This window comes from Pleurodeles waltl, chromosome 8, assembly GCF_031143425.1.
Source record: "Pleurodeles waltl isolate 20211129_DDA chromosome 8, aPleWal1.hap1.20221129, whole genome shotgun sequence".
NCBI lineage: Eukaryota > Metazoa > Chordata > Amphibia > Caudata > Salamandridae > Pleurodeles > Pleurodeles waltl.
In genome coordinates, this window is record NC_090447.1 from 212060723 (window position 1) to 212085369 (window position 24647).

Here is a 24647-nt window from a genome sequence, read left to right on the forward strand (position 1 = left end):
CCCTAAAACCTCATTAACCCCTGCCTCATCCCCAAAAAGCCCTACAAGCCATCCACTGGGGGGCCCAGAAACTGCATCACCGGTGCTGTTAGCCATGAAAGACCATCCGAGAGGGACGGTGACCACCATAAGGCGGAAGGCGTAGAGGTGAGGTGGTGAGGAGGGGTAAGCAGAAGGTGGAAGAGTGGTGCAGAGCGGCCAGAGGGAGCCCCTGGAGATACCTGTGTGGACCCTATAGGGCAGGAGGAATTGAGCGCGGAGGCTGCTATCAGCTCCTGCCAAATGCGTGCCACTGAGATCCTGTGGAAGCAGCCCGGCTAGTGCTGGGTGTGGCTTCCAGGATTCCGGCAGGCCCCGCTCAAGCCCCTCCCAACACCCAAGCTAGTGTTCGTGCCCTCAGTCGGGAAACCTATGCAAAACTGCATGCCCGAAGCACTCCTGAAGTTCGCATTGCTCCCATCCATCAACCAGCTCTGCTTTAAACTTACATTTCCAAGGGTGTCAGTGCTCTGCACAGTGCTACGAATCATGATCCACCTCACCCCAATACATCTGAAATAAAAGTAGTAACAAAACACAGTCAGTCAATAAAGGGAACTGCCCAGTGGTCGGTTCTGGACTTCTTCACAAAAGTGTAGTAATCAATCCCACCAAATTTGAATCAAACAACAGGCTCGCCTCTTACTGGGAACTCCAGAAGCGTCAAGAATCTTGCCAACCATTGCTGGTCAACATGTCAGGATGAGGGGTCAAATGGATCAGTCCAGCCAAAAGACGATACACTCATAGAAATATCGTCAAATACCACCCTGCCAAAGGTCGGCACACTCATAGAATTTTCATCAAACACTGTCACAGATAATACACTAGCGGCAGTGGCGGACCACACAAACTACGAAGAATGGATTGAGTTTGATGGCGGCGATGCCGGTGATGCTGCCCAGACTATCCTGCTAACGAAAACAGCCTCCGTGTTTGCTTCAAATGACTGGGAGTTTAGGACTGCAGCTGCAGCCGTCTTCCTGGCTGTGCTGACTCTACAACCATCTGAAAAAGGAAGTCAACAGATGACTGATAGAGCAAGAACTCGCAGAAGCTCAAGCACCAGTGCCATCCAATGCTGTCTGCCAGATAGTCAGTTGGACTTAAGGGACGCCCAGATGAGGGCAATCCCTCTGGCAATTCAAACTAATATAGCCCACAACAATTTACTGGCCTCAATCAGTACTACCCTGACAGCCGCAATCAGTGCCCTCACATGGCAATCAGAAAACCTAGAAAGGCAACTGGATCCAATACATGCACTAGCTAATTCCATCATTAAAGTAGAAGCAAAGCTAATAGCCATAGAGCAAAGCGGACAACACTCTGACACCACAGCACCTGCATGTGTCTGCACATGCATCTGTACACCACTGGTGGACAAACTCTCATCCTTACTGGAAGTTTTGACTAGTATGGTTACGGAATGAAAAGCAGATTTGCATAACTCAAGCTTGGCCAAACCACCAACACGTAAGTTGGGACTAACTAGACCGACAATGCATACCCCACCGATAGAACCAGCCCAAACAGACTCTTGCATTCTGCCTGCCCCACTCGTCTCACTGTTGACCCAATCAGAAAGCTCGCCCATTACCATAAACGTCAGTCCGCACTCACATAACGATTCAAAGGTTACATCAGAGCCTCAAAGGAGAGTGGAAATGAGAAGGAGGAAAGCAGATCCAAAAGATCCAACTAACAGCAACACCTCAAGTGGGCCAGAAATGCATTCAAAAAGAGGCAAAAAAAAGGTTGAAAAAGGCTAAGAATAAACTGAAAAGGGAGATACGACAGGCAGTGGTAAAAAGGGGTCCGATAGTGGCAACCTCAGACGAGCCAAGTACATACCCCATCTTCAGATATGCAAGGATGGAAAAAAAACTCAGGGCGACCTGGAAGCTCTCCAAACAGTCAACCAACACGTATTATTGCCAGCCCCTGTAGGGGTACACAATAAAGATAACACAGGCACAAAAACAAGCGGTCCTTCAGTCCATCCAGCCTCCCAGTTAGCTGATAATCGTCTCTCAAAGACACTGGCCCAAGCAATTTCAAATGGCACCACAAGTGCTATATCAAGTGTGCCTCCAGGTAATTCAACACCCACGGAAAGCATTCCAGGCTCAAAGCTGGTCAGCTTTGCAAGGACGAGCTCAGACCTCCCCCAGTATTACATGGAAATGCCCGGACCACAAGATCAGTTATCAGACAAGCCCAAACTTGCCACCTCAAAAAGGAATAAATCAAGAACACTAAATGACATCAACGCAGAAAGCCAGGGTGCAATTGAACAGGGAAATGGCGTACCCACAGTAAAGCTAGTCCTCATACCCCAATATCGCTCCGAAGGTAATCATGACATCCTGAATCGTGCAACTTTGTTAAGGTTGTTTAAGGCCCTACCAGAGGCAATAAATATAAAATCAGATGATATCGTGAGAGTAGCATTTAAGGAGCTGCCTGAGCACAGTAACAAACATGAAGCCACTAAGACCTTAAGATTTCCGTCTCTAGCTGATACGGTAGTGATAAATAAACAAAATCTAGCGGAATGGGGCATAAAGATAGAACTGATAGCTCATCAGAAATACCCATACCCACTCCAAAAAATCAAGCCAAACTCTGCACCAAAAAGCCAGCACTCATAGCGTTTTAAAAGGCATTGCTCATCATAAGGCAGAGGAGCAGTACACCAACCTCTTTATATCCCGTACCTATTCTACTCCAACGAGCAGCATCAGAAAAGTGTCTTTTGATCATGGGAATGCGAGCAGCCCAAACTGTAGCACCAACACTACAAACAGAACAACCTAACAATAGCCAACCAGAGATCAGTGAATATCACTTATCACTTCTTGGAATGTCGCGGGCCTGAAGAAACTCCTAAATCATAACGCAGCCCAACAACACCTAACAAACTGGGATATATTGTGCGTACAGGAAACTTGGTCAACCAGTTCATTGGCTATCTCAGGTTTCCATGAAATAAAACAGTCTGCTACAAAAAGAAATACTTTTGGGAGACCCTCTGGAGGCCTCCAGATCTACTTAAACATCAATTTAGACTTTCTAGTTAGTACAGTACCTAACATAACCAAATGCTACAAATAATAAAATTGGAAATCCTGACATCCAAAGCCCACAAGTCAACATTTCTCTTTTTTTGTCCTCATTCATCCCAGGCACCAGGTCTTTTCTTCACTCTTGTGATCGACCTTCCTCCTTGACCGGGGAGGGGGCCTCCTTCTTTCTCTCTCAACATGTCCAGCACGCAATAAAGGGGGGTAAGAAAAGGGCACATATGTTACCCAGATTATATGGATTATGATAGACACGAAAGAAGAATAATCATCAGACAAAATGTCATATATTCACCAAATGTTCCTCCAACCAAACTTTAAAAGGTAACCAAAATGTCCTTGACTTGGTAATCCCCATTACCGTGTCCATTTTAAATACATATTTCACTTGATCCAACCACTCTATATAGGAGGGAGTAACCTTGCCTACCCATCTCCTACAAATTTCTCTTCCAGCTAATATAGCATAAAATAGCCACTTCTGCGAGTCTGCCCTTAGATTTACTATCTGATCCAAACTACCAAAAATGACTAATAGTAAGGTAATCTTGATGTCAACCCCTAATACCTTAGATATCATATGCCTCACTGCTTCCCAAAAAGATTTAATCGCCGAACGTTCAATAAACATGTGTACATCCGTCGCCTTTTCCATACCACAATTTCCACATTTGACCACCTCTCCTTCCCCATCTTTGAAAGTTTATAAGGTGACAAAAATGCTCTATGTAGTACAAATATATGGTTTCGTCTGAAAGGGCAGGTATGACCACTTGATATAGAGTACGCATAGACGCCTCCCAGACCTCCCCGATCTGTGTTTTCAGGCAAAAATTACCCCATAACTCTTTGGGCAAATTAAATTCACCATCCCCTACCTCCACTATTTCCCAATACCAAGTCGCCACTACTTTTTTTGGGAGGGGATCTTCCAGGATGTTATCTTCTATCTGAAACTGCCAACCACTTCTCTTATTATCCTTCCCAATCCACCCTTTCAGTTGGAGGTACTTTAGCCTTGACAAGGCCCCACCTGTTTTCTGCCAAATTTCCTCCCAAGATATTAAGTCCCTTTCCTTAACTAACTCACCCCAGTATTTAAAACCTGCCTTCTTGATTGGAATAGTCAAAACATCCTTAAGAAACTCAGGCGTACCTGGTGAATCCCAGATAGGTGACCAACTACTATAATAATAAATCTTGAGCAGAGACCTAACATTAAACCATAATTTCACAGCGTTCCTCAAGACTTTTAGCTTGATTTTTTTTATTTTTTTGTGTGAAAAATTTGGGATTTCCAAATTTAAACAGATAATGGTTTAAACCCTCCTTTACTTCTGCTAGCATAGCCTTAAACATACACCCCATCTCTGTGGTGTTTAAAGAAGAGCCAAGAATCCTAACATTTTTAAGTTGAAACACCCAACCATATAATTACGCTAATTCACCTTTTTCCTTTTTCCTCCCAACTTTTTCCAAGAAATTCCTACTCCCTTCTTCGCCCATATAAATGAATTTATATCTTGCTGGAATTTCGCAATCAAAACTTTATCAAACTGTAAAGGGATTGAATTATATAGGAAAGTGACTTTGGGTAAGATTATCATCTTAGCTAAATTTATTCTGCCCAAGATTGACAAAGATAAATACATCCAACTTTTCATCAAATTAGAACACTCCCTACGTACCACTCTAAGATTGGCGTCCGCAATTTGCTCAATATCTTGTAGCAGCTTAATACCTCATTTCACTTTTTCTTGATAGATTTCCCATGCTCTGATTCCATACCATTATGACTGTCTTGTCAGCATTTATCTGATAGCCCGAAACCTTACCAAAATACTCAACTATATCCAGAACAGCTGGTAATGCTATATGTAAATCAGATGTACAAACTAACAAATCATCAGCGTAGAGGGAGGCTTTTTTTCTCCCATTCACCATATGCAAAAGATGGAATTTTCTGCTCTTGTCTAATTCTTCTGGCCAGAGGTTCAATATATAAACTAAACAATAACGGTGAAAGTGGGCATCCATGTCTCGTACCCCGAAAGATTTGGATAGAGAAGTCAAACTCCCATTTACTAAAACCCTAGCTGCCGGTTTTGAGTAAATTTGGCTCGTCACCTGACAGAATTTATCCTCAAAACCATATTCTTTTAAAGTAGTAAACAGGAAGACCCAGTTCACCCTATCAAACGCCTTTGAGGCGTCCAACCTTACTGCAGCTAAGGGGAGACTAAATGTAGCAATATCAATGGTCCCTATTAAACTCCATGTCAATTCATGTAGATACCTACCCTTCATAAACCATTTCTGATCTTTATGTAAAAGACCACCCACCACTTTATTCAATCTATCTGCCAGAACCTTAACAAAAACCTTATTATCCGCATTTAGTAAAGAAATTGGTTTATAAGACTCACATCTGACTGGGCTTTTGCCTGGCTTCAGAACCACTGTAATTCTAGCATTATTCCAAGATTTAGGAAGTTCCTCCCCCTTATCGTATCTCTCTTCAAACAAAGCCAACATTATCGGAACAATAGCATCCCCCAGAATTTTATATAGTTCAATTGGAATACCATCTGGGCCTGCCGCTTTCCCTCCCCTACTTGACATAATAGCAGACTTAATCTCTTCTATCGTAATTTTCTGATTTATCATTTCCTTCTCTCTGTCTGTAATTTTAGGGAGTATATCTGCATCCAGCCATCTTCGCACCTCTTCATTCGTTACCACAGTATCTTCCTTATATAAGTTTGAAAAAAACAATTGAAAAACCTCCCTTATATCATGAGAGCTGGTCTGTCTCTGCCCCATTTGATCAAAAATCTCTCTAATTTCATTTTTAGTCATATCTGTCTTAGCTTTCCAAGCCAACAATTTACTTGGGTTCTCTCCATATTCAAAATGAGCCAACTTACTGGCTTCCCATCTTTTTTTAAACTAGTCTGTAATAACATCTCCAGTTGCACTTTTAAATGGGACCTCATGACTTCTAGCTGTTCTAGAGATTCTAGGCCACCCATCTCCAAATGATCACACTCATTCAGTTTATTTGTCAATATATTCATTTCCATCCTATACTTCTTATTCCTGGCAACGGTGAGACTTGTAATTTTGCCTCTTAAAAGTGCCTTAAACATGTCCCACACCATGCTTATTGAAGCTGAACCAATATTAAACTTGAAGAATTCTTCTGTCTCAATAAACAATTGAGACTTAAAGTCGTTCTCCAACAATAGTGTTCGATCTAATGTCCACCTTCTCATCTCTCTTTTAGTGCTAAGATTTATTGTTAAAACCACCACCGAATGATCTGACAGATGGGCAGCCTTGTATTCTAAATTGTCAACCATATCCAGCAATCCCTGATCTATCAAAAATAATCTACTCTGGATGCGCGGCCATACTTCTTATTCTTAAAAGAGAAAACCTGTTTAGTACCAGCTCTTACTCTCCAAATATCCCGCAAACCCAGTTCTCTCATCCTAGACCTCAAGAAGCTCTGAGATTTTGACATAACTGTGGACCTGGCACTTTGTGATCTATCTAAATCATTATCCAACAAGACATTAAAATCTCCCGCTATAATTTACTGGACTAGGAAAATCCAAGAGGTGGAAAAACATTTTCCTCATTGGTTCTAAATCATCAGAGTTTGGACCATAAAAACCAACCACTGTTATCACTACGCCACGAATCTGGAGTTTTACAATGGCCCAGAGGCCCATACTATCTACTACAGCTTTTAACACTACTACATTAAGTTGCTGCTTAATGATTATAGCAACCCCCCTGGGATTAGTAGTATTCTCCGTGGCCACCACATGCCTAACCCACTGCTGGGGTTTAAATAACTTAGAGCATTCAGCCCACGTCACATGGGTCTCCTGCAAAATATAAATGTGTGCTGGATAATCCCTCAAGTATTGAATTCTATTTCTCCTACCGCGTATTCTTAGCCCATTTACATTCCATGCCATAACATGCAGGAGACTACTATCTCTACCCGGTGTCTCATCACCTTCACCTATCGCTTCTTGTCCTTACTTCCAACTCTGTGTCCTGGTGTATCTGGGGTGAAAGGGGTATTTCTTTTATTACTTTTTCTTCTTTGTATCCCTAATGCTCCCCACCCTGTGCTCCCCCCCCCCCCCCTCCACCCCCGCCATGTCTGGTCCCATAAACCTACTACAATCGTCTGTCACCACTAGGGGGAGGATTTTGAAATAGGACCGCAAAGAGGGGGTTATTTTTGGCCTTGCGATCACAGGGGAGTCTGCCTTCCCCGTTTTGGCAAGCTTGGCACCAAGAAACTTTTTCCGGTGGGAGCTCACTAATGGAGTCTCCTTTGAAAATTCAGAAATCACTCCCCTACACCCCTCACTCTTACCTCTAACGTTCACCTCCCGGGAGGGACCAGATTGTTTTGTACTGCCGAGGCTCTCCTCCCCAAGTCTCCTCCTGCCTCTGTCTCTTACCAAACCAGCTGTCTTTTCCGCAGTTTGATCTGCCAGGCTTCCTCCTTTTACACCAGGCACAAATGCTTTGTGTGCCCCGTTATCCACTCTCTGCTCCCGAGGCAGCAAGCTGATTGTGCTGACTCTGCCGCTTCTCCTGTTGCTGCTGCTGCTTCTCCGTCGGAGAGGGAAATGCGCCACAGCCAAGCGAGCCTTTCGCAGCCCAAGAGCTGTATGCTCCCAAAGCACCGCTCTAGTGGCGCCGCCTGTTCCCTCCTCCGCACCTCCGGTAAGCCAGCACATGGGCCCTCCTCTCCTCTCCCCGGTCAGGCTCCTCTACACAGATGCTCTGCGGCCCTGCCGGCCGCCATGTTCCCCTGGCATCTGTGACCAAGTCAAAATTTCTCTTAACCAACCTCTACTTTAACGTATTTGGCCAAGCGAAAGCAGAAAGTATGGAAAACTAGTTGACACACTGGATCGAGCAGTCTGTGATCACACTGGCGTTAGCATCATAATCTGTGGAGATTTTAATCTTGGATCACAGGAGGGGACTTGGTCCGCCCGGAATGTCCTGCCAGCCGTCAACTTCAACAATTTTTGTTTTTTAAATGGCCTTGTCTCCATTCAGCATTCACAAAAAGTCAGTGCCTCTGCACAACAAATCCTGAAAACTTTCCAGAATAAGAGCACCTTACACTATATCTTCTCCACTGAGGAAGCTATTGACTATCTAACTTCTTTTGAAATCCCAGTACTAAAGGCAAGTGACCATCTTCTCTTTAAAGCAACCTTTGAGATGCATCCAAGGCGCCTGCAAATATATAAACCAATCGGCATGCCTCAGGGGGGAAGAAGAAACACAAATAATCAGACGAATAAAATGGGGACCCATTGCATCCCAAGCATTTAACCTGTGGTCAAGCGCCAATGGTCCGACTCTGTTGTCACTAACGAGTGACTCACTTTGAACTAAATGACCAGATATCAACTACAATCTCCTGCAATATGCAGGATCCTCCGGCATGCCCCAACGTCGTTTCGTAAAAACTCCTCATCACGATTCTATAGGAGAGAGTAAGTCGAATCTTGCCAGATTGAGAAGATTACTCGATAAAACAAGCGACCACATAATTAAAAACAGTACTAGCATCAAAACTACGTAAACACACCAAACACAAGCAGCTGAACTGGTCCATAAAACGCTAATAAGCGGAAAAGGAGTCTGTTAACATCTCCCTGACAAGAAAACACAATCACAGTGGAGTATGGAGATACATCAAAAACAATATTAGCCAGGGTGACCAACGAAACAATGCGATAAATTAAGCTTCTTGGGCAGAACATATAAAAAAAACTCTATGCAACTGACCAACTCTCCCAGGCACAACCAGAGGAGAAACCGGGTATTAATGAAGATCAAGCAGCCGTGACACTCGCTCCTTCTCCAGCGGAAATTGCCATGATTCTGCGCAGAATGAGATTGTTGGGGGCTCCCGGTCCAAATGAATTCCTGCATACATCTGTAAGGAAGATCTGAACCGCTGGTCACCAATCCTCTCTGCACTGTACTGCTCCTTCCTTGACTCCCAGGAAGTACCACCAAACTGGAGAGGCACCTTATTACATCCTGTCTACAAAAAGGGGGATAGTCAAAACCCAGTCAATTATCACCTTATCGCACTCCTGGACATTGAAGCAAAAGGATTTGCCTCGGTCCTTCTGGAAGAACTGCAAAACTGGGCTGAGGCCAAAGAGCTAATGCCACTAAATCAAACTGGCTTCAGGGCGAATTCTGCGACCACGGATAACATTGTAGCCCTTTCTTTCCTAGCTCATGAGGCCGTGGCAACCCCCCCCCCCCCACACACACACACACACTTTTCACATGCTTTATAGATTACACTGTGGAATTCGATGCCGTTGACAGGAATTTACTATGAAACAAGATAAAAAATTGGCGCATCTCAAACAACCCCATAAGGGCAATAAATTGTTATACACATCCACCTGGGTGAGGGTCAAGGTGTCAACCACCACAATTACAAAGGAGATTCCTACCACCAACGGGCTAAAACAAGGCTGCGTTTTGGCACCGCTTTTTTTCAACCTCTACACCGCAGATATGTCACAGGCATTAAAACAAGCTAATCTGATACCACCAAAAGTTGGTAATCAAAAGATCACCTTGGTGCAATAGGCAGATCACATCGTCCTGCTGACCACTCCAAAGTCGGCCTACAAAAAGCGTTAACAGCATTGCACAGCTACAACATGGCAAACAAAATGAAGGCAAATGCTACTACAACTAAAGTAGTAATTATTGGCGGGCCACTGAAATATCCGCATTTTTGCTGGAAACTGGGGCCATTTATCGTCAGGAACACGGATGTGTAAAACTATCTGGGAGTTCGCCTCTCAGCCAAGGAAACGCCTAAAGCCCACCTTCAACATCTGAAGGCAAAAGCCAACTATATAATAATTAGAATATGCCAACTCAATAGAAAGCCACTCCGCAAAATTAATCCTTCTCTCTCAAAGCCACTTTTCTCCTGACAATGAATTATGGTCACGAAGCATTCCCTGGCCAATCAGCCTCAATGATAGAAAAGCTCCAGGTCAAATTCTACAAAAGAGTTTTCAAGCTGCCACAATATATAAGGAGTCACCTAATGAGTCTGGAATTCGGTCTGGAGGGCCAACATTGCGCCTTGATGGGGGCCTTCCTGAAATACTACCACAGGATAGTCTTGGCCCCACCTAACACCCTGAAGTCAGCCCTTGGCTACATTTTTTATGCAAATACGAAAGCCTGGTCACAATACTCAACTGCAGCTTTAAACAATCTCCAAATTGATCAAGCAGAACTGATCAGGTTGGCCCAGTCACACATTGCAATCAAGCCTGTGCTCAAAAGACAGATAAAAATGTTTTCCCGGGCATGTGATCTGGAAAGAATGAACAAGGCTCCCACGCAGGAAGCACTAGTTGCTTCTTATAAAAACATCACACAGCTCTTGGCACCACAGCCATATCTCACTCACCCCATTAGGATACCCTGTGTGACACGTTGCTTTCACCAGATTGCTCGGTCTGAGGACAAAAGAGCTAAACCATAAGTGGATCTCCCTTACCTTCATCCTGGGTTGCAGGCTTTGTGAATATACATTTGAAACCTTTAGCTGTCTGGCCCCAATGAATGCATGTCGCTCCCTCTTAAGACATCTCTTTCTTAGTCATAATATAAGAGATTGCACGGAGGCAATGTCCCTGGTGTTCGCTTTAAAGGAACCTGCTGACCTGGCCAAATTCTGGATGTTTATCAAGCTGGTTCTTGCCAACTGACGTCCCACACAAAGACCCCTTAGTTTTTTACTCTGTGTCTGCGAAAGGCAACCAGTGTAGGTTTTTATTCTTTTTAATAATCTATTGTATTTAATGAAACACAAATGTGGATGATTGCTTCTTGGAGAGCATTTTATGTATATATGTTTTGTCTCATGTATAATTTCCTCTGTTTGCGAAGATTTTAAGTAATCATGCAACAAAATGATGATGACTCACAAACACATTCATACTGTGGTATGGTCAAAATTTACAAAAAGAAAGAAACTATGATTCAGACTTTATGCACATTACATGAACTTTCGTTTGTCTTTGTCTCGAGTAATTTGTATACCTCAAACACGTTAATTGAAAGGAGACTGCTTGAAAAGCAATGTTTGAGAGCGCATGTCCACCTGTGGTAGATATTCTAGTCAAAAGTCTCATACAGTCAAAAATAATGTCAAATGTTATAGTATGCAAAATGGTGAAAATATTGCACATTTTGGATAACACAATCTACAAATTCGCCACGTTTATGCTGGTGTAACAAATTTTACACAAGCCTGATTCAAATTCTCTTACACAGTTATGCTCATACACAGGTTGTTCACTCTCTCTTACTTAACTTATTAGGACCAGAGGGCTTGTAGACCTTGCTCCAGTTTTTCAGTTCTATGTTCGTGTCAGCACAGCACAGTGCAGGGTAAGGTGCAAGTTATCATGATAGACTGCTACCACTTCTCATATCCAGATCTCGTTTTTCTGCCAATGTGCAGTGGAAGAATGAATGGGGTAGGGAGTCACTGCCAGAGCGAGCTTGTAGACCTGCCGTGTTTTATTTTGCATTCACCCCAGTAGGAAAGCTACCACTTTGCAATATTCCTACATGTAACACTCATGTGCACATAAATGTTTAGTCAAGTTTGTGGCAAGTGTTTATTCCCTTAACATAGCTGATAATTTATTTATAGCAGCCAGAAAGGGGATCTGCCCACTCTGTCCTAAAGGACCAAATGCCACTGATGTGATGCAAGTCCTGCCTTCTTCATTACCCAGAGACCTTTTCAATTCTATATCTAATACGGTGAATTTCTTCAAAAATAAAGCAGAGCTTTTCTTTATGTCTAACTCCACCAAGTGCTCTTCATTTCAGTGCACTTGAAGTCAGTAGAACTTCTCTCATTGATGTTCCTTAAAGGCGATCATTCCAGGGAGCAAAAGGATCTAAAAATCTTTAAGAATGCTACCTATTGGAAAGAACAAGGTAAGTAGGTTGATGATGAGATTCCTAACTGGCAGATTCAGTGACCGGCCATCTCCAGCGAATAGTTATACTGATTCTTCTATCTAGCCAAGCCTGGCTTCCTGCAGGTAAATATTTTTAGGAGCCATAGAAGTGACACCTGCTCACTTTCCAAGGGGTGTCAAAAATGTGTTAAGCCAAATCTGCTACCCTAAGGCAGTCAACATGTATTTCGGGGTTTTTGAGAGCTGGTCTGCAGATTAATAACATGGACGTTTTGCAGTTCTGTATGTTGAAATATGCATTTGTGTAACGTGATCTGTTGAAATCAGGAAGTTGGTGTATCATGGTGATCAAGTCATGATGTATTGTTACAATTAAAACAAATCTTTTCTTTCAAGAAAATGTAAAAGGATGTAGAGTTTCTAAAACATAAATAACCTCTTTGTTCTTCGTTAGGTATATCCAGACTTGCAGATTACCAATGTTGTTGAAGCAAACCAGCCAGTGACCATTCAGAACTGGTGTAAGAGAGGACGCAAACAGTGCAAGAATCATCCTCATATTGTTGTTCCCTACCGGTGCCTTGGTAAGTTCAAAAGATGAGCCAACTTTTTATCAACCTTAGAAAGTGTCGCTTGAGACTTTGGTTTTAAAATTGGGTCCTAGTTGCCCATATTTTGTTTAGTGCTAATAGATGTCAGTCCGCATTAGTGAATTTTGAAAAGAGATAAACTTGTGCTTGTTTAGATAATTCATAAATGTAAACCTTTAGCTTTCTGCAAAATTATGAGCCTTTGTTTCTGCGTGCATATCAACCCAACTTTCCAGGAGGAGATTGTTGCTTTCCCTTAAGCTAAATAAATTATTTGGAACCAAAAGCGGTCTACTATGACCCTTCCTCCATTACTTAAATTGGCTGCGAGTAGTTATAGAGCTATGAGTATTGAATTTGTCCCGCTTTGCCGAGGTTTTTGTGGTGTATGCCGTCCAGTCATTTGTATTGGATATTCTACATATGTATGTACTATGCAATGGATATGTTGTTTTTCTCTTTGTTTTCTGGTACATAAATGCAGCCATTACTTTCTTAAATTCCTGCCAGAATATTCTGCAGCTCATTCTATGCTCCCGAGCAAAGAAAGGCATTGGAATCGATACAAAAAAAATTGCGCACATTGAGACACAAACAAGAAAATCAAAGTTTAGCTTTTCTTTGTTTCAGCGTCCCTCTGGCTGACTAGATGGTCACTCAGACCATCAATACTGACCTTTAGTGTTCCAGAGGCCATATTACTTTATTATGGTGCCCGGTCCTTTTTTAAACTTTAGTACTGTGTGCCTTATACTCACCCGCACCCTGCCTCTTTTGTTTGTGTTTCTTTTTAACCCGCCTGCCGTCTACTTAGGTTTCAAAGTCTGAGCATTATCTTTGGCCCCTTCAGTAATGCTGGCCTCCTTGCTAGACAATCCGAGGTGTCTCAGTGACTGAGATTCCTCTGTTACTGCATGGTCTAGTGTGCTTGCCTTGCTCTCAGTGTTCTGGTCTTGAACTCTGTGGAGGCCTCAGAGTCCTCAGTGTTGTGACCTTGCGGTAGGCAGTTTGTACACCTGATGTTTGACCTTCAGGGCAAACTTGTAGTGCCACTCAGGGCAGAAGTGGAAAGGTACGGTCTGTGTCAAACTGAGCAGGGGGACCTGCCATGCGTCCTCCGACCTTCCTCCGCCATTTATCCGGTACGCTCCTTACTGATCCATTGAAAGCAGGCTGACGTTTTCCTGAAGCAGGCCTCTTTCCAATTGCTGTGTCAGTGATTTAATCTATGTAACTTTGACTTAGGTCATCTTTCGGCGATATGGAGAGCCTTCAGCGATGCTTTCAGATCCAACCCCAGAACAAAAAATCTGAATATGGGGACCACCCATGGAGGGTTCTGGGGGGAGGGTCTGATGTCGAGCCAAGCTGAACTAAGCACCAAATGATGAGGAGATTTGAACCCCCACACTAAAAAAAAAAAAAAAAAAAAAAAAAGAAAGATAAAAGGGGCTAATATACAAGAAGAGTTCCAGACCCAGCCATAAGATGGCAGAATAATACTCAGCATGTGAATTCATGAAGTTATTCAAGATGTAAAACTACTCCAACAGGTAAGTAACCGTTTTGAGATATCACAATAAATTATGGCAATTTAAGGAACTAGAAAATGTATTGAATGCAAAACTAATAAAAGTATTTCAACACATATCTGATGTTCTTTTTATTATGTACGGTCTCGCTTGGCATGGGCAATACCAAAGAATGATTATCATCAGCGAGAGCAATGTGCTGACATTCTTGCTATTGTTAATAATCGGACTGACTTATTTCAAACCACTAAAGCTCCTGCTTCGAGAGAAGTTCTTCATGCTGGTTGTCCCATGCTGTCCACAATGTCTATTCTAACCGGATGTGCCTGCATCTGTTCAAGCACACTTTTTATCTTGAAACATAATTTTATCCCAGCAGGTGGACATTATTATAGAATTCAGTTACTGTCTTGGTGAGATGCTAACTCACTCTGCTATAGTAATAAAGAAAACTGTTTTGCCTATATACCCTCCCAAATGTGAAGAAGATTAATTTCAATGTTGTCTTCGTCCACCACTGGCGTGCTGTGGTACGAGTCCGACCCATTTGTATTCCTCTATCGGTGTAAAGGGCCGGCCTCTAACAGTGACGCTCGGCACACGTGTGTGCTTTGTTTTACATAGCACCTGGGTGTCTTCCCCACTGCTGCTGGTATTTGTAGGAGTGATTGACCTCTGGTATGGTGACATTTATGAACGTAGCAATTAAATGTTTTTCCTCACTGTCAGTAACTCTTAGCTCCCCCCTGCAGAAATCATTTTTAGGCTTTCTTTTGTAATGTTGTTTATATTATCTTATAACTGGCTGATATTTTTGTGTGGTAATATTGTAAATATTTTAATAATCGACAATGGAAGTGACCAAGTATTGAAAGTACTATAAGAAGTACTTTATTACAAATTGTCTTGGGACACCATTTTTCAAATAATTTAGATTGGTGTACTTAAAGGACCTTTTCTTTCTAGGCTAGTCAGTTTCATCACATTGTTATCCAGATCAATAAAAAAAGGCGTTATTGGTTTATTTAAGCTTTTTATTGGTACTTAGCAGTGTAGTTATTTGGTGATTAGCATAGGAATATGTATAGGAGTATTAAAATGAGTGTTAAAATGAGTGTTAATGTGTAGGCATGCTCTTCATCGCAGAACAATGGCTATCCCCTTTATCGCAACTATCATTAGACTGTTAAATCTCAAAAGGTTGCACCATCATCCATAAAGACAGAGCAAAAAAAAAAAAATGGAGGCGTAGCCATCATCCGTCAGTTATGTAGGAGCTGAGACGCAAGTCTCACTCCAATCCTCTGCGTTTGAGCTGCTGTTGTTCACATGCTGAACCAGGACTCCAAAAATATTTGGAGCTTCCACATTGCATTCTGCCTTCCTGGACACACATTTGACAACCGTTCAAAGTGTTTGTCACCATTCTGTCCATTCATTACTTCAACAATAAATACTTAAATAACTAATTTCAATGTCCCAGGAGACACTGAAATATTTTATGTGCCTTTAATCTGCACCTGCTGTAAACTTTATAGCAATGAACATCTTATCGGTCAGAATGGGCATTTAAGAGTCTTCCTTACAGTGTTTGCAGTCACTCTTAAATCCAGAAACTAATTTGTAATTCTTGACTCCACCTCATCAATATTGGCCTTAAACTGTGGTGTAACCCAGGGATCATAACTCCCAGCACAGCATATCTCGTTAACCTCCACATGGAGCCCCTGACTGACCTGATAAAAGTACAAGACATAGCAGTTCACCAGTACGCTGTACCACTGGGCCTCCTGTCCTTCAAATATAATCAATCAGAAAAACTTCATCAAACGTTCATTAAACGTTCATTAAATGGATGCATCACTGTTGGGGTTGTATAACATTACAACTTGGAAAAAACATGCATGTCTTTACCATACTTTATTTTTATCATACTTTTTTTATTTTTACCGTGCATATGCCTTTACCATACATTGAAAGTCTATTCAAGGCAATTATAATTAAGGTTGTGTGTGTGTGTCTGTGTCTGTGTATGTATATATATATATGTGTGTGTGTGTGTGTGTGTGTGTGTGTGTATAGATATATATACATATACATATATATATCTATACACACACACACACACACACACTGTTATTATAAAGAGAGATTGGAGTTGGTGGTTTTCCACCTATGTATGTATATATGTAAAACCCCTAACCCTCACAACTCAATACTCCTACCCACCCCTAAAGACATCCTTAGCACCCAAAACCTTTACCTAACCGTAAAAATACCCTTACCACCCTATACTCCTACCCTTCCCTAAATCCCTACCCAACCCTAAAACCGTGTGTGTATATATATGTATATATACAAAAATATACATAGAAAGAGAGAGAGAGAAGTGCAGACACGCTCACACACATGTATACTTACCTTAAATGCATGGAAAAGACATATGCTTCGTAAACAAAAATGTGTGGTAATGACACTGCGTGGTGGCATTAGAGTGAGACTAACGCCGAAGGCGCGAAAAAACTAAGACAACAGACTAGAAAGCATGCTTTATGCTGCTGAGCCCCCACGTTATGAGACCAGATCCTAGAATACTTAAAACGGGTTCTTACCCTTGAAGAAAAATCATAAAATACCCCTTTGCAAGTTCTTTCCACCCTAGTGTTTTCCTTCTTTGCACCTTGGTCCCAGATGCGCTGATTCCTCTAGAATACAGTTGGAAGTTATGTTTTGCTTGGCACGTCATAAATGATTTAAATGTCTGTTACATTTTTATCCTATGTACATCGATAGTGTACTGCAAATGCAGCCATTTTGTTTCACGCATCACAGACTTCTTTATTCAGACTGGGACAGGGGGAAGCCTCACTCTGCACCAGTTATCGCTCGAGAACTAAGTCCTAGATCTCTCTGTGGCTGCCTGCGTTGGCTTGGGCCTTCAGTCTTTACAAAGCAGTTAGGTCACACACACGAGTGTAGTACTGCGTGCCAGTCCTTGTTATGAAGGAATTTAAATGATCTCCGAGTGGTCCAGGCATGTCCCAGAGGTACCTTCTACTGATGCTTCGTGGATGCTTGAACATCGCATCTTCAAATAATGAATATGCTGACATTTGAAGGTCAACTCGATGTCTCCTTCCCTCCTCGCACACGGCTTCCATAATTGTAGGTACATTTATGCAGTCTCTCTTTGTGTGTGTGAGTGTATGGCTGTAGATGTACGGCATATGAAATGTGCCGTAAGTGCAGGCACGAATAATAGCAAAAGCTTCCAATTAGTGCTAATGCATGTATTTTTCATGCATTTCCCCTTCGTAGCTTTCTCGTTTGTCTTGTGACACTCGTGCTAAATGTCGCAAGCATCTCTGCTTGAGGAGCCTGATAAGAGCGATTTCACTGTAGTGATTTTGATGTTTCCAAAGTCGTCATTTGGCAAATGCTCCATCACTTTTGAGCTTGATAGTTCAACCTTTGTTGTAAAGGTGCATGTTTCTGCACCGAGGAGAGTTACCCATGCTTCCCTACATCATCCAGTCATCAAGCATCATGTCTAAACACATGATGACGTCTTGAAACTGTTGAACTTTTTTTTTCTTTTTTTTTGGGGGGGGGGGGTGCAGGGGGGTGGTGACTTACAATGTTCAATTTTGGTTTCACAAAAATGCCAAATAAATGTACTTTTGCCTTATTGCCTATAAATGTATTTATTTTCATGAGTAAACATGAATGTTAGCTTCTGTAGTCAGAGGCCCTTGTGCTTGTATTTCTGTAATAGATGTATGTAGCACTGTCACACCACGTGGGTATTGAAGTGCTTTGAAGACCACACATAACATAATGGGTGACAGTAAGAGTGCCCATCTGTCTGCCAGTAGCTAGATTTGATATGTTCCGAATTTAAGAAATAATTCACGCTGTATTTTAAAGTCTCATATTGTAAAAATATTTTCCTCTTTTGGGTAGCTTAGTGGTCACCAAGTAATTCAACCTATGAGCGGGAGGTTGCCTTTGGTAAGTTATTGGACTGTAAAATAGCATATGAGCAGTTCTACAGCGATAACGAAACCTAGAAATTGGGCCTCGGCGCACTGTCATGGTTAAACCCCTTCCTCCTAGGACACCGAGAAACGTGGTGATTACTTAACCTAAACACTCCAGTAGTCGACGTTCTGCATAGACACCAATGACTGGGTGTCAATGTGGTTAAACTTTGTGCATGAAGCACAGAACTTTATTTAAATAGGTTTTACTGCTAAATTTAGGAAGCTCGGTTTGAAGTGTTGGGGGAACCATTTAATGACCGCAGTAAGAAAGACTTGGCAAGGTCTGGAAAGAAAGAAGTTCCATTCAGTAATCATTGGTATGGCACACCTAGCCCAAAAGGTTCTGAAGCGGCCAGAGACCGATTTTAGCAGAGGTGGTTTCTCCCCGGGGTATAAGAGTGTTGCTCCGTCAGTCGTCAGTGACATAACTTAAAGGCAGGGGATGGCCAATCGGGAAGATTGGCATTGAGATGCCTACAACATCAGCAGACATCCAGTGCACATGTCGGGCTGTGTCCGATCTTCCGGCCTCGAAATTAGCAGGCATTCTGTTTGGGAGCTGGGGACACATAACAGAGCCTCTCTGGCCTCCTTTAGAGCGCTGTGTTCACCTGCTCCAACCAATCACTGGTTTGCTCTCATGCAGCTTTAAGTATAAAATGCATGAGAGCAAAGCATGGTTTGGTTTGGGAAGGAGTAGTCCACAGTCGAGGGCTGACCGTTACAAGGAGGCACGAGGGCGGCATGAGTAATGGCATACCTAATCACTCTGTTGCTTTATTTCAAAGTCACACAGTGATTGGTCGTATTTTTTTTTTTTTAATGGTGACGTGATAGCACAGCTTGTGACCTTTGCTGCCATTTTTCCGCTTTCTTCATGATATAGTAAGGCCTGATAATATTCAGGTAGCTCCATTTCATTTATGTGCCTCTATCCATGTGCCCTCTGCCACCTCACAGGAAATATCGATCCCTGCACCAGTATTCACTCACAACATAGCACCATCCTTGTGCACATTATCAACTCAAGGCTTTTGTGAGTCCCTTCTGTCACCAAAGCTTTTGTACTTCTTCCTGCCATCAGCAGTGACCACCGCAGCCTGGTATCTGCTTGTTGAATGATGGATGCATGTGCTTATGTATGAATGTATGTGTACTTGCTTGTGTGTTCTGTGAATAGGGGTGTGTGTCTGTGTGTGTGTGTGTGTCTCTGTATGCGCTTGTGAATGGATTGTGAGCGAGTGTGCATGGGATAGGTGTAAGTATGCGTGTGCTCTTTTGAGTGGATAGGTGGAAGTGAGCGTGATCATGTATGCTTGCGCCACTGCTCATTCATATTATGGGCTGCCACTGGATTTTAGAACCTATTATTTAGGTTGAGCGCCCAAGCAGTTTGACCTGTTGTAAGTATTGTAGGCTGTTAACCACGCCCATCACTTTCATTAGTTTCTGGGCTTACCTTTCAAAAATTACTTGATGTAATTGCTAAATGCTTTACAATTGTCCAGCCTAAGGCTGTTTTTGTCCTGCCTTGCAGACTGCCCCTGTTACATGGATTACTGCACGATTACCGATATACTTTCGTCTCTCCCCTTCGTGCGGTATGGTGAACAGGCACAACAGTGTTAATACGTTCGGCAGTATTGGGGTGCTGGTCACATTTTTCTTGGTTACCTAATCAGAGTCATTTCATGTGGTTTTCCCTTTAAAACACTTGAAATTGGTAAATTCTTTAAACAGAAATCCTCAAAGGGAAAGCGGCTCTCCTGCACAGTTTGAGAGCAGATATTACAATATTCACTGCACTCTGAAAAGCTAAACCCATAATGCTTTGCAAGCATATTTTTCCACATGTCCATATCTCAGCCTGTGGTGGTCCTAGGACAATAGGATCACCACCAAAGGGTTCAGCACCACACACACTTTCTGTTTAAGTCGTCTCTGGGTCCCCACACTAGGTTAGCGGGGACCCTAAAATAACCCCCTTTCACCATTCTGTGCCTTTTTAAGCTCTACTACAGCCAGAACTTTTTGTTAATTTTTTTTTATTTTATTTTTTATTTTTTTACAGCTGGGAGTAGTTTTATGTTCTAAGGGGTTTAGTATTGCAGTAGGCCTGCTAGTCCTGAAAATATGCAATGCACTATGCCCTCTAGGAGCTAAATATATCCCCTTCGCTGCCAGGCGTTTTCCCCCTCCTGTGCCAAGGCTTTTTTTGGCTATTTGGGGCAGTTCGCGCTTAGGCCCTCATAACTTTTTGTTCACATAAGCTACCCACGCCAAATTTGCGTCCTTTTTTTCCCAACATCCTAGGTGATTCTAGAGGTACCCAGACTTTGTGGGTCTCAGAAGGAGGAATTAGCCAAAATACAGTGAACATTTTGTTTAAAAAAAAAAAAAAAAAAAGGGGCTGCAGAAGAAGGCTTGTGGTTTTTCTCTGAAAATGGCATCAACAAAGGGTTTGCGGTGCTAAAATCACCAGCTTCCCAGCTTTCAGGAACAGGCAGACTTGAATCAGATAACCCAATTTTTCAACACAATTTTGGCATTTTACTGGGACATACCCCATTTTCACGATTTTTTTGTGCTTTCAGCCTCCTTCCAGTCAGTGACAGAAATGGGCGTGAAACCAATGCTGGATCCCAGAAACCAAAACATTTCTGAAAAGAAGACAAAATTCTGAATTCAGCAAGGGGTAATTTGTGTAGATCCTACAAGGGTTTCCTACAGAAAATAACTGCAGTTTTTCTCTACGTTTTACTCAAACTTTTTCCTGCAATGTCAGAGTTTTGAAAGCAATATACCGTTACGTCTGCTGGACTCTTCTGGTTGCGGCGATATATAGGGCTTGTAGGTTCATCAAGAACCCTAGGTACCCAGAGCCAATAAATGACCTGCACCCTGCGGTGGGTTTTCATTCTATACCGGGTATACAGCTATTCATTTGCTGAAATATAAAGAGTGAAAAATAGCTATCAAGAAAACCTTTGTATTTCCAAAATGGGCACAAGATAAGGTGTTGAGGAGCAGTGGTTATTTGCACATCTCTGAATTCCGGGGTGCCCATACTAGCATGTGAATTACAGGGCATTTCTCAAATAGACGTCTTTTTTACACACACTCTTATATTTGGAAGGAAAAAATATAGAGAAAGACAAGGGGCAATAACACTTGTTTTGCTATTCTATGTTCCCCCAAGTCTCACGATAAAAATGGTACCTCACTTGTGTGGGTAGGCCTAGCGCCCACTAAAAGGAAATGGCCCAAAACACAATGTGGACACATCACATTTTTTCACAGAAAACAGAGGTGTATTTTGCAAAGTGCCTACCTGTGGATTTTGGCCTCTAGCCCAGCCGGTCCCGGGGGGGGGGGGGGGGGGCAGAAATGGCCTAAATACAATTTAGGGGTCGCTCCATCTCTAAACAATAGGCCGATCTACCCCCGGGGGGAGTGGGGGTGGCAGAAAAGGCCTTTAAAAAAAATGGCGCCTCATGCCAGTGAGTAGTGTGGCGTATTTTGTAAACTATATTTAGGGGTATAGAGCCCTTACTGCCATGAAATTGAAGCTTCTTTTGTAGCTCAGTGAGCCTGCAGTTTCAGAGACCAATTAGGTGGGTAAATGCTAGGGATTTGTCCTATTCTTGGGGTCATCACGAGGCTTGTTTATGCGGTGAGCACTATAGTAATGCTTAACACCAAATTGCAGATCTGACAGCCTTGGCATAATCACAATGTATCACCATTGAGTAAGAGATACACAGGAGGTAGGATGGTATTTTTGAATACCGGCACTCTCAGCAGCTGATCGTAAAAGGCCTACACCCCCCAAAAACTGTAAGGTGAGAGGACCCCAGTGGTTATACACCAGCTGGAAACACACATAGCTAATGTGTAATAAAGAGTAGCATGTTCGAACATCATTTTCCAAAACCTCTTTTGCAAAAACTCATTTTTAAAAATGTCTTTTACTATCACATCACATGAAATCTTTTGGCTTTGGTGCAGTGGCATTGTGTGGCCTGGAGTGGCGTTGTCTGGAGTTTCTATGGTGTGGAATAGAGTGGCTTTGTGTGGAGTGGAATAGTGTGTGTCATGGGGTGGCATTCAGTGGTGTGGCATGCTGCAGAGCACTGCAGTGCCTCATGAGGGGTAGTAAGCACTATATAATTACAACTATGCGGAGATGCATTAAGTGGAGTGGCATTGTGTGGGGTGCAGTGACAGTGTGGCATTATGTACAGTGGAATTGTGTAGAGTGGAATCAGATGTGCGGGTTGCACACTGCATGTGTTAAGGAAACAGCAGTGTGTGCTGGTTAGTTTCAGGATAAGGTAGAGCAAACAGCAGCAAGCATGTGAAAAGACAAGACAGGTGGGTTTATAAGGGCATTTTAGGAATGGTAGCTTAATTATTTAAAACTGATTGATATCATGGAGTAGGACTTGGTGGAAGGGAAAATAAGCACCTTGGACCAGGGAGAGTGGAAAGCAAAGAGGAAATACTAGCTCAATCACAGCACGAGCAACTGACACTAATCAAGAAGAAGCAAAAGTGTGCTTGGTCCATGCTCCACAGAAGATACAAGAAGTGACGCCTCACATGTGCTAGCCAATTAGGAGACAGAAAAAAAGAATGACAAGAAGCCTATGAATGTTAAGCAATGAGCAGGTTCAAATCCCTTTATTGTAAGCAATACACCTCGTAGGGGACAGCGCATGAGCTGTCAGCTGGTGAGACCTAAGAAGTGGCCCACATTTCCGAATTGTGGAAGCTTTGAACTTGTGTAGACATGCAGTATAGGTGTTTTGCCAAGTATGGGTGACAGCATTTGTTTGTACTTGCTACAGGCAATGTTTGTTGTACTATCAAAGTAATTAACATTAAACACTAGCCCACTAGACCAGAAAACCTTCCCACAAACTACCAAAAATACACCCATGCACTGGACTGATTTAACAGACCTTCGGGCACTGCTAGATTGCCCTATAGGCTAATCTGACCTTGTGTACTATTTAAATGTAACAGCATGGTGGAGTGTCCCAATCTCCTGGAAATGCCACTGCAGGCCCCATTTTTTTAGTTCTGCCTCAGTATCCCTCGGCTTTTCACTAAATAAACGTTTCCTCGTTTTGGAGAAATGGGCAATGAATGTGCACTTCAGTGAAAATTTTGCACGAGGTCACATTTCCACAAGGTCACATTTCCACACACCCTCTACTGTTACATCATGGATGTGGGCAGAGGGCTGTTGCCTTGAAGACTTGCCTGTTGAGCTGCCTTTTCCTCATTCATGTAGCACAGCAGTTTTTAAAGAGGCATAGCTCTAGGTTTGTGGAGATCCTCAGCCTGTTCCCATCCTCAGGACCACGCCTGCTTCAGTCCTTAATTAGAGCGCGCATGGTGGAAGACATAGTGGTTACTTAATAAATTATTTTGCCGAAGGCTATCTAAGCTTTAACTGATAACATCATTGTTTTCGGATAAGTATAATTTTGTTTTAAATATTTTAAGTGTAGGGCTCCAGTCTCCAGAAGGCAACGAGATCCTTACTGAGCAACTCAAATGTGACACTTCATGTTTAAGATGAATCAGTTAGTGAAAACCAGAATGTACTAGTACTTAAAGTTGCTGAGAGCACCCTCCTATAGTATTATATTGTCCAAAAATACACAATAGCTACATTTTGGTGAAAGGTTCATTTAGACCCCGATTTGGGAATGTCATACTTTTTTAGCGATTTTGGATTTTGATACCATGGTAAAGCAGTCATTGTGTTTAGGATTTATCTTAGTTCCCTGCAGTTCTGGGGAACCAGGAGTAGAAAAAGCTTATGAAGCTAGATGCAATTTCGGGTTTCCGCTGACGTCAGGTGCTTTGTTTTTAATTAGCCTATTTCATGCACAGACCAGTAGCAGATATAATATTTAGTGTCCTAGTGGTTAGGGCTCCCGGAAAGCTGATTGGTGTAGAGTTTAGGATGCTTACATAACAGTTTACTTAAACCACTTTTCTAGGTGCTAAGGCAGTAGTTCTTATCCTGTGGTCCAGAGACCCCTAGGAGGTCCGCAAAGCCTCCTCAGGGGCTCCACGGCTGCTTAGAAAATTAAATATTAACAGATTTGGTACCCATCTTTCAGTAATGACTCAGTAGGGGGGGTCCCTGGTTTCCAATAATGACTCAGTGGGGGTCCCCAAGTTCCAGTAATGATAAGGTGGGGGTCCACAGAAGTCAAAAGGTTGGAAACCGCTGCGCTAAGGCATACACAAGAACCTTCAAGGCCTGAAAGTTTAGTAACGGAATCAAAGTCAAAAT

The 24647-nt window shown here is 42.6% G+C and overlaps 1 protein-coding gene across 4 annotated transcripts in view; it reads left to right on the forward strand.

The window, feature by feature from the left end:
- APP (amyloid beta precursor protein) overlaps positions 1-24647 on the forward strand; it is a 403467-nt gene that overhangs the window by 140816 nt on the left and 238004 nt on the right. For all 4 annotated transcript variants that reach the window (XM_069204083.1, XM_069204081.1, XM_069204085.1 and 1 more), the window contains exon 3: positions 12621-12750. In XM_069204083.1, the coding sequence (XP_069060184.1) occupies positions 12621-12750 (130 nt within the window). The remainder of the gene's footprint in view (positions 1-12620; positions 12751-24647) is intronic.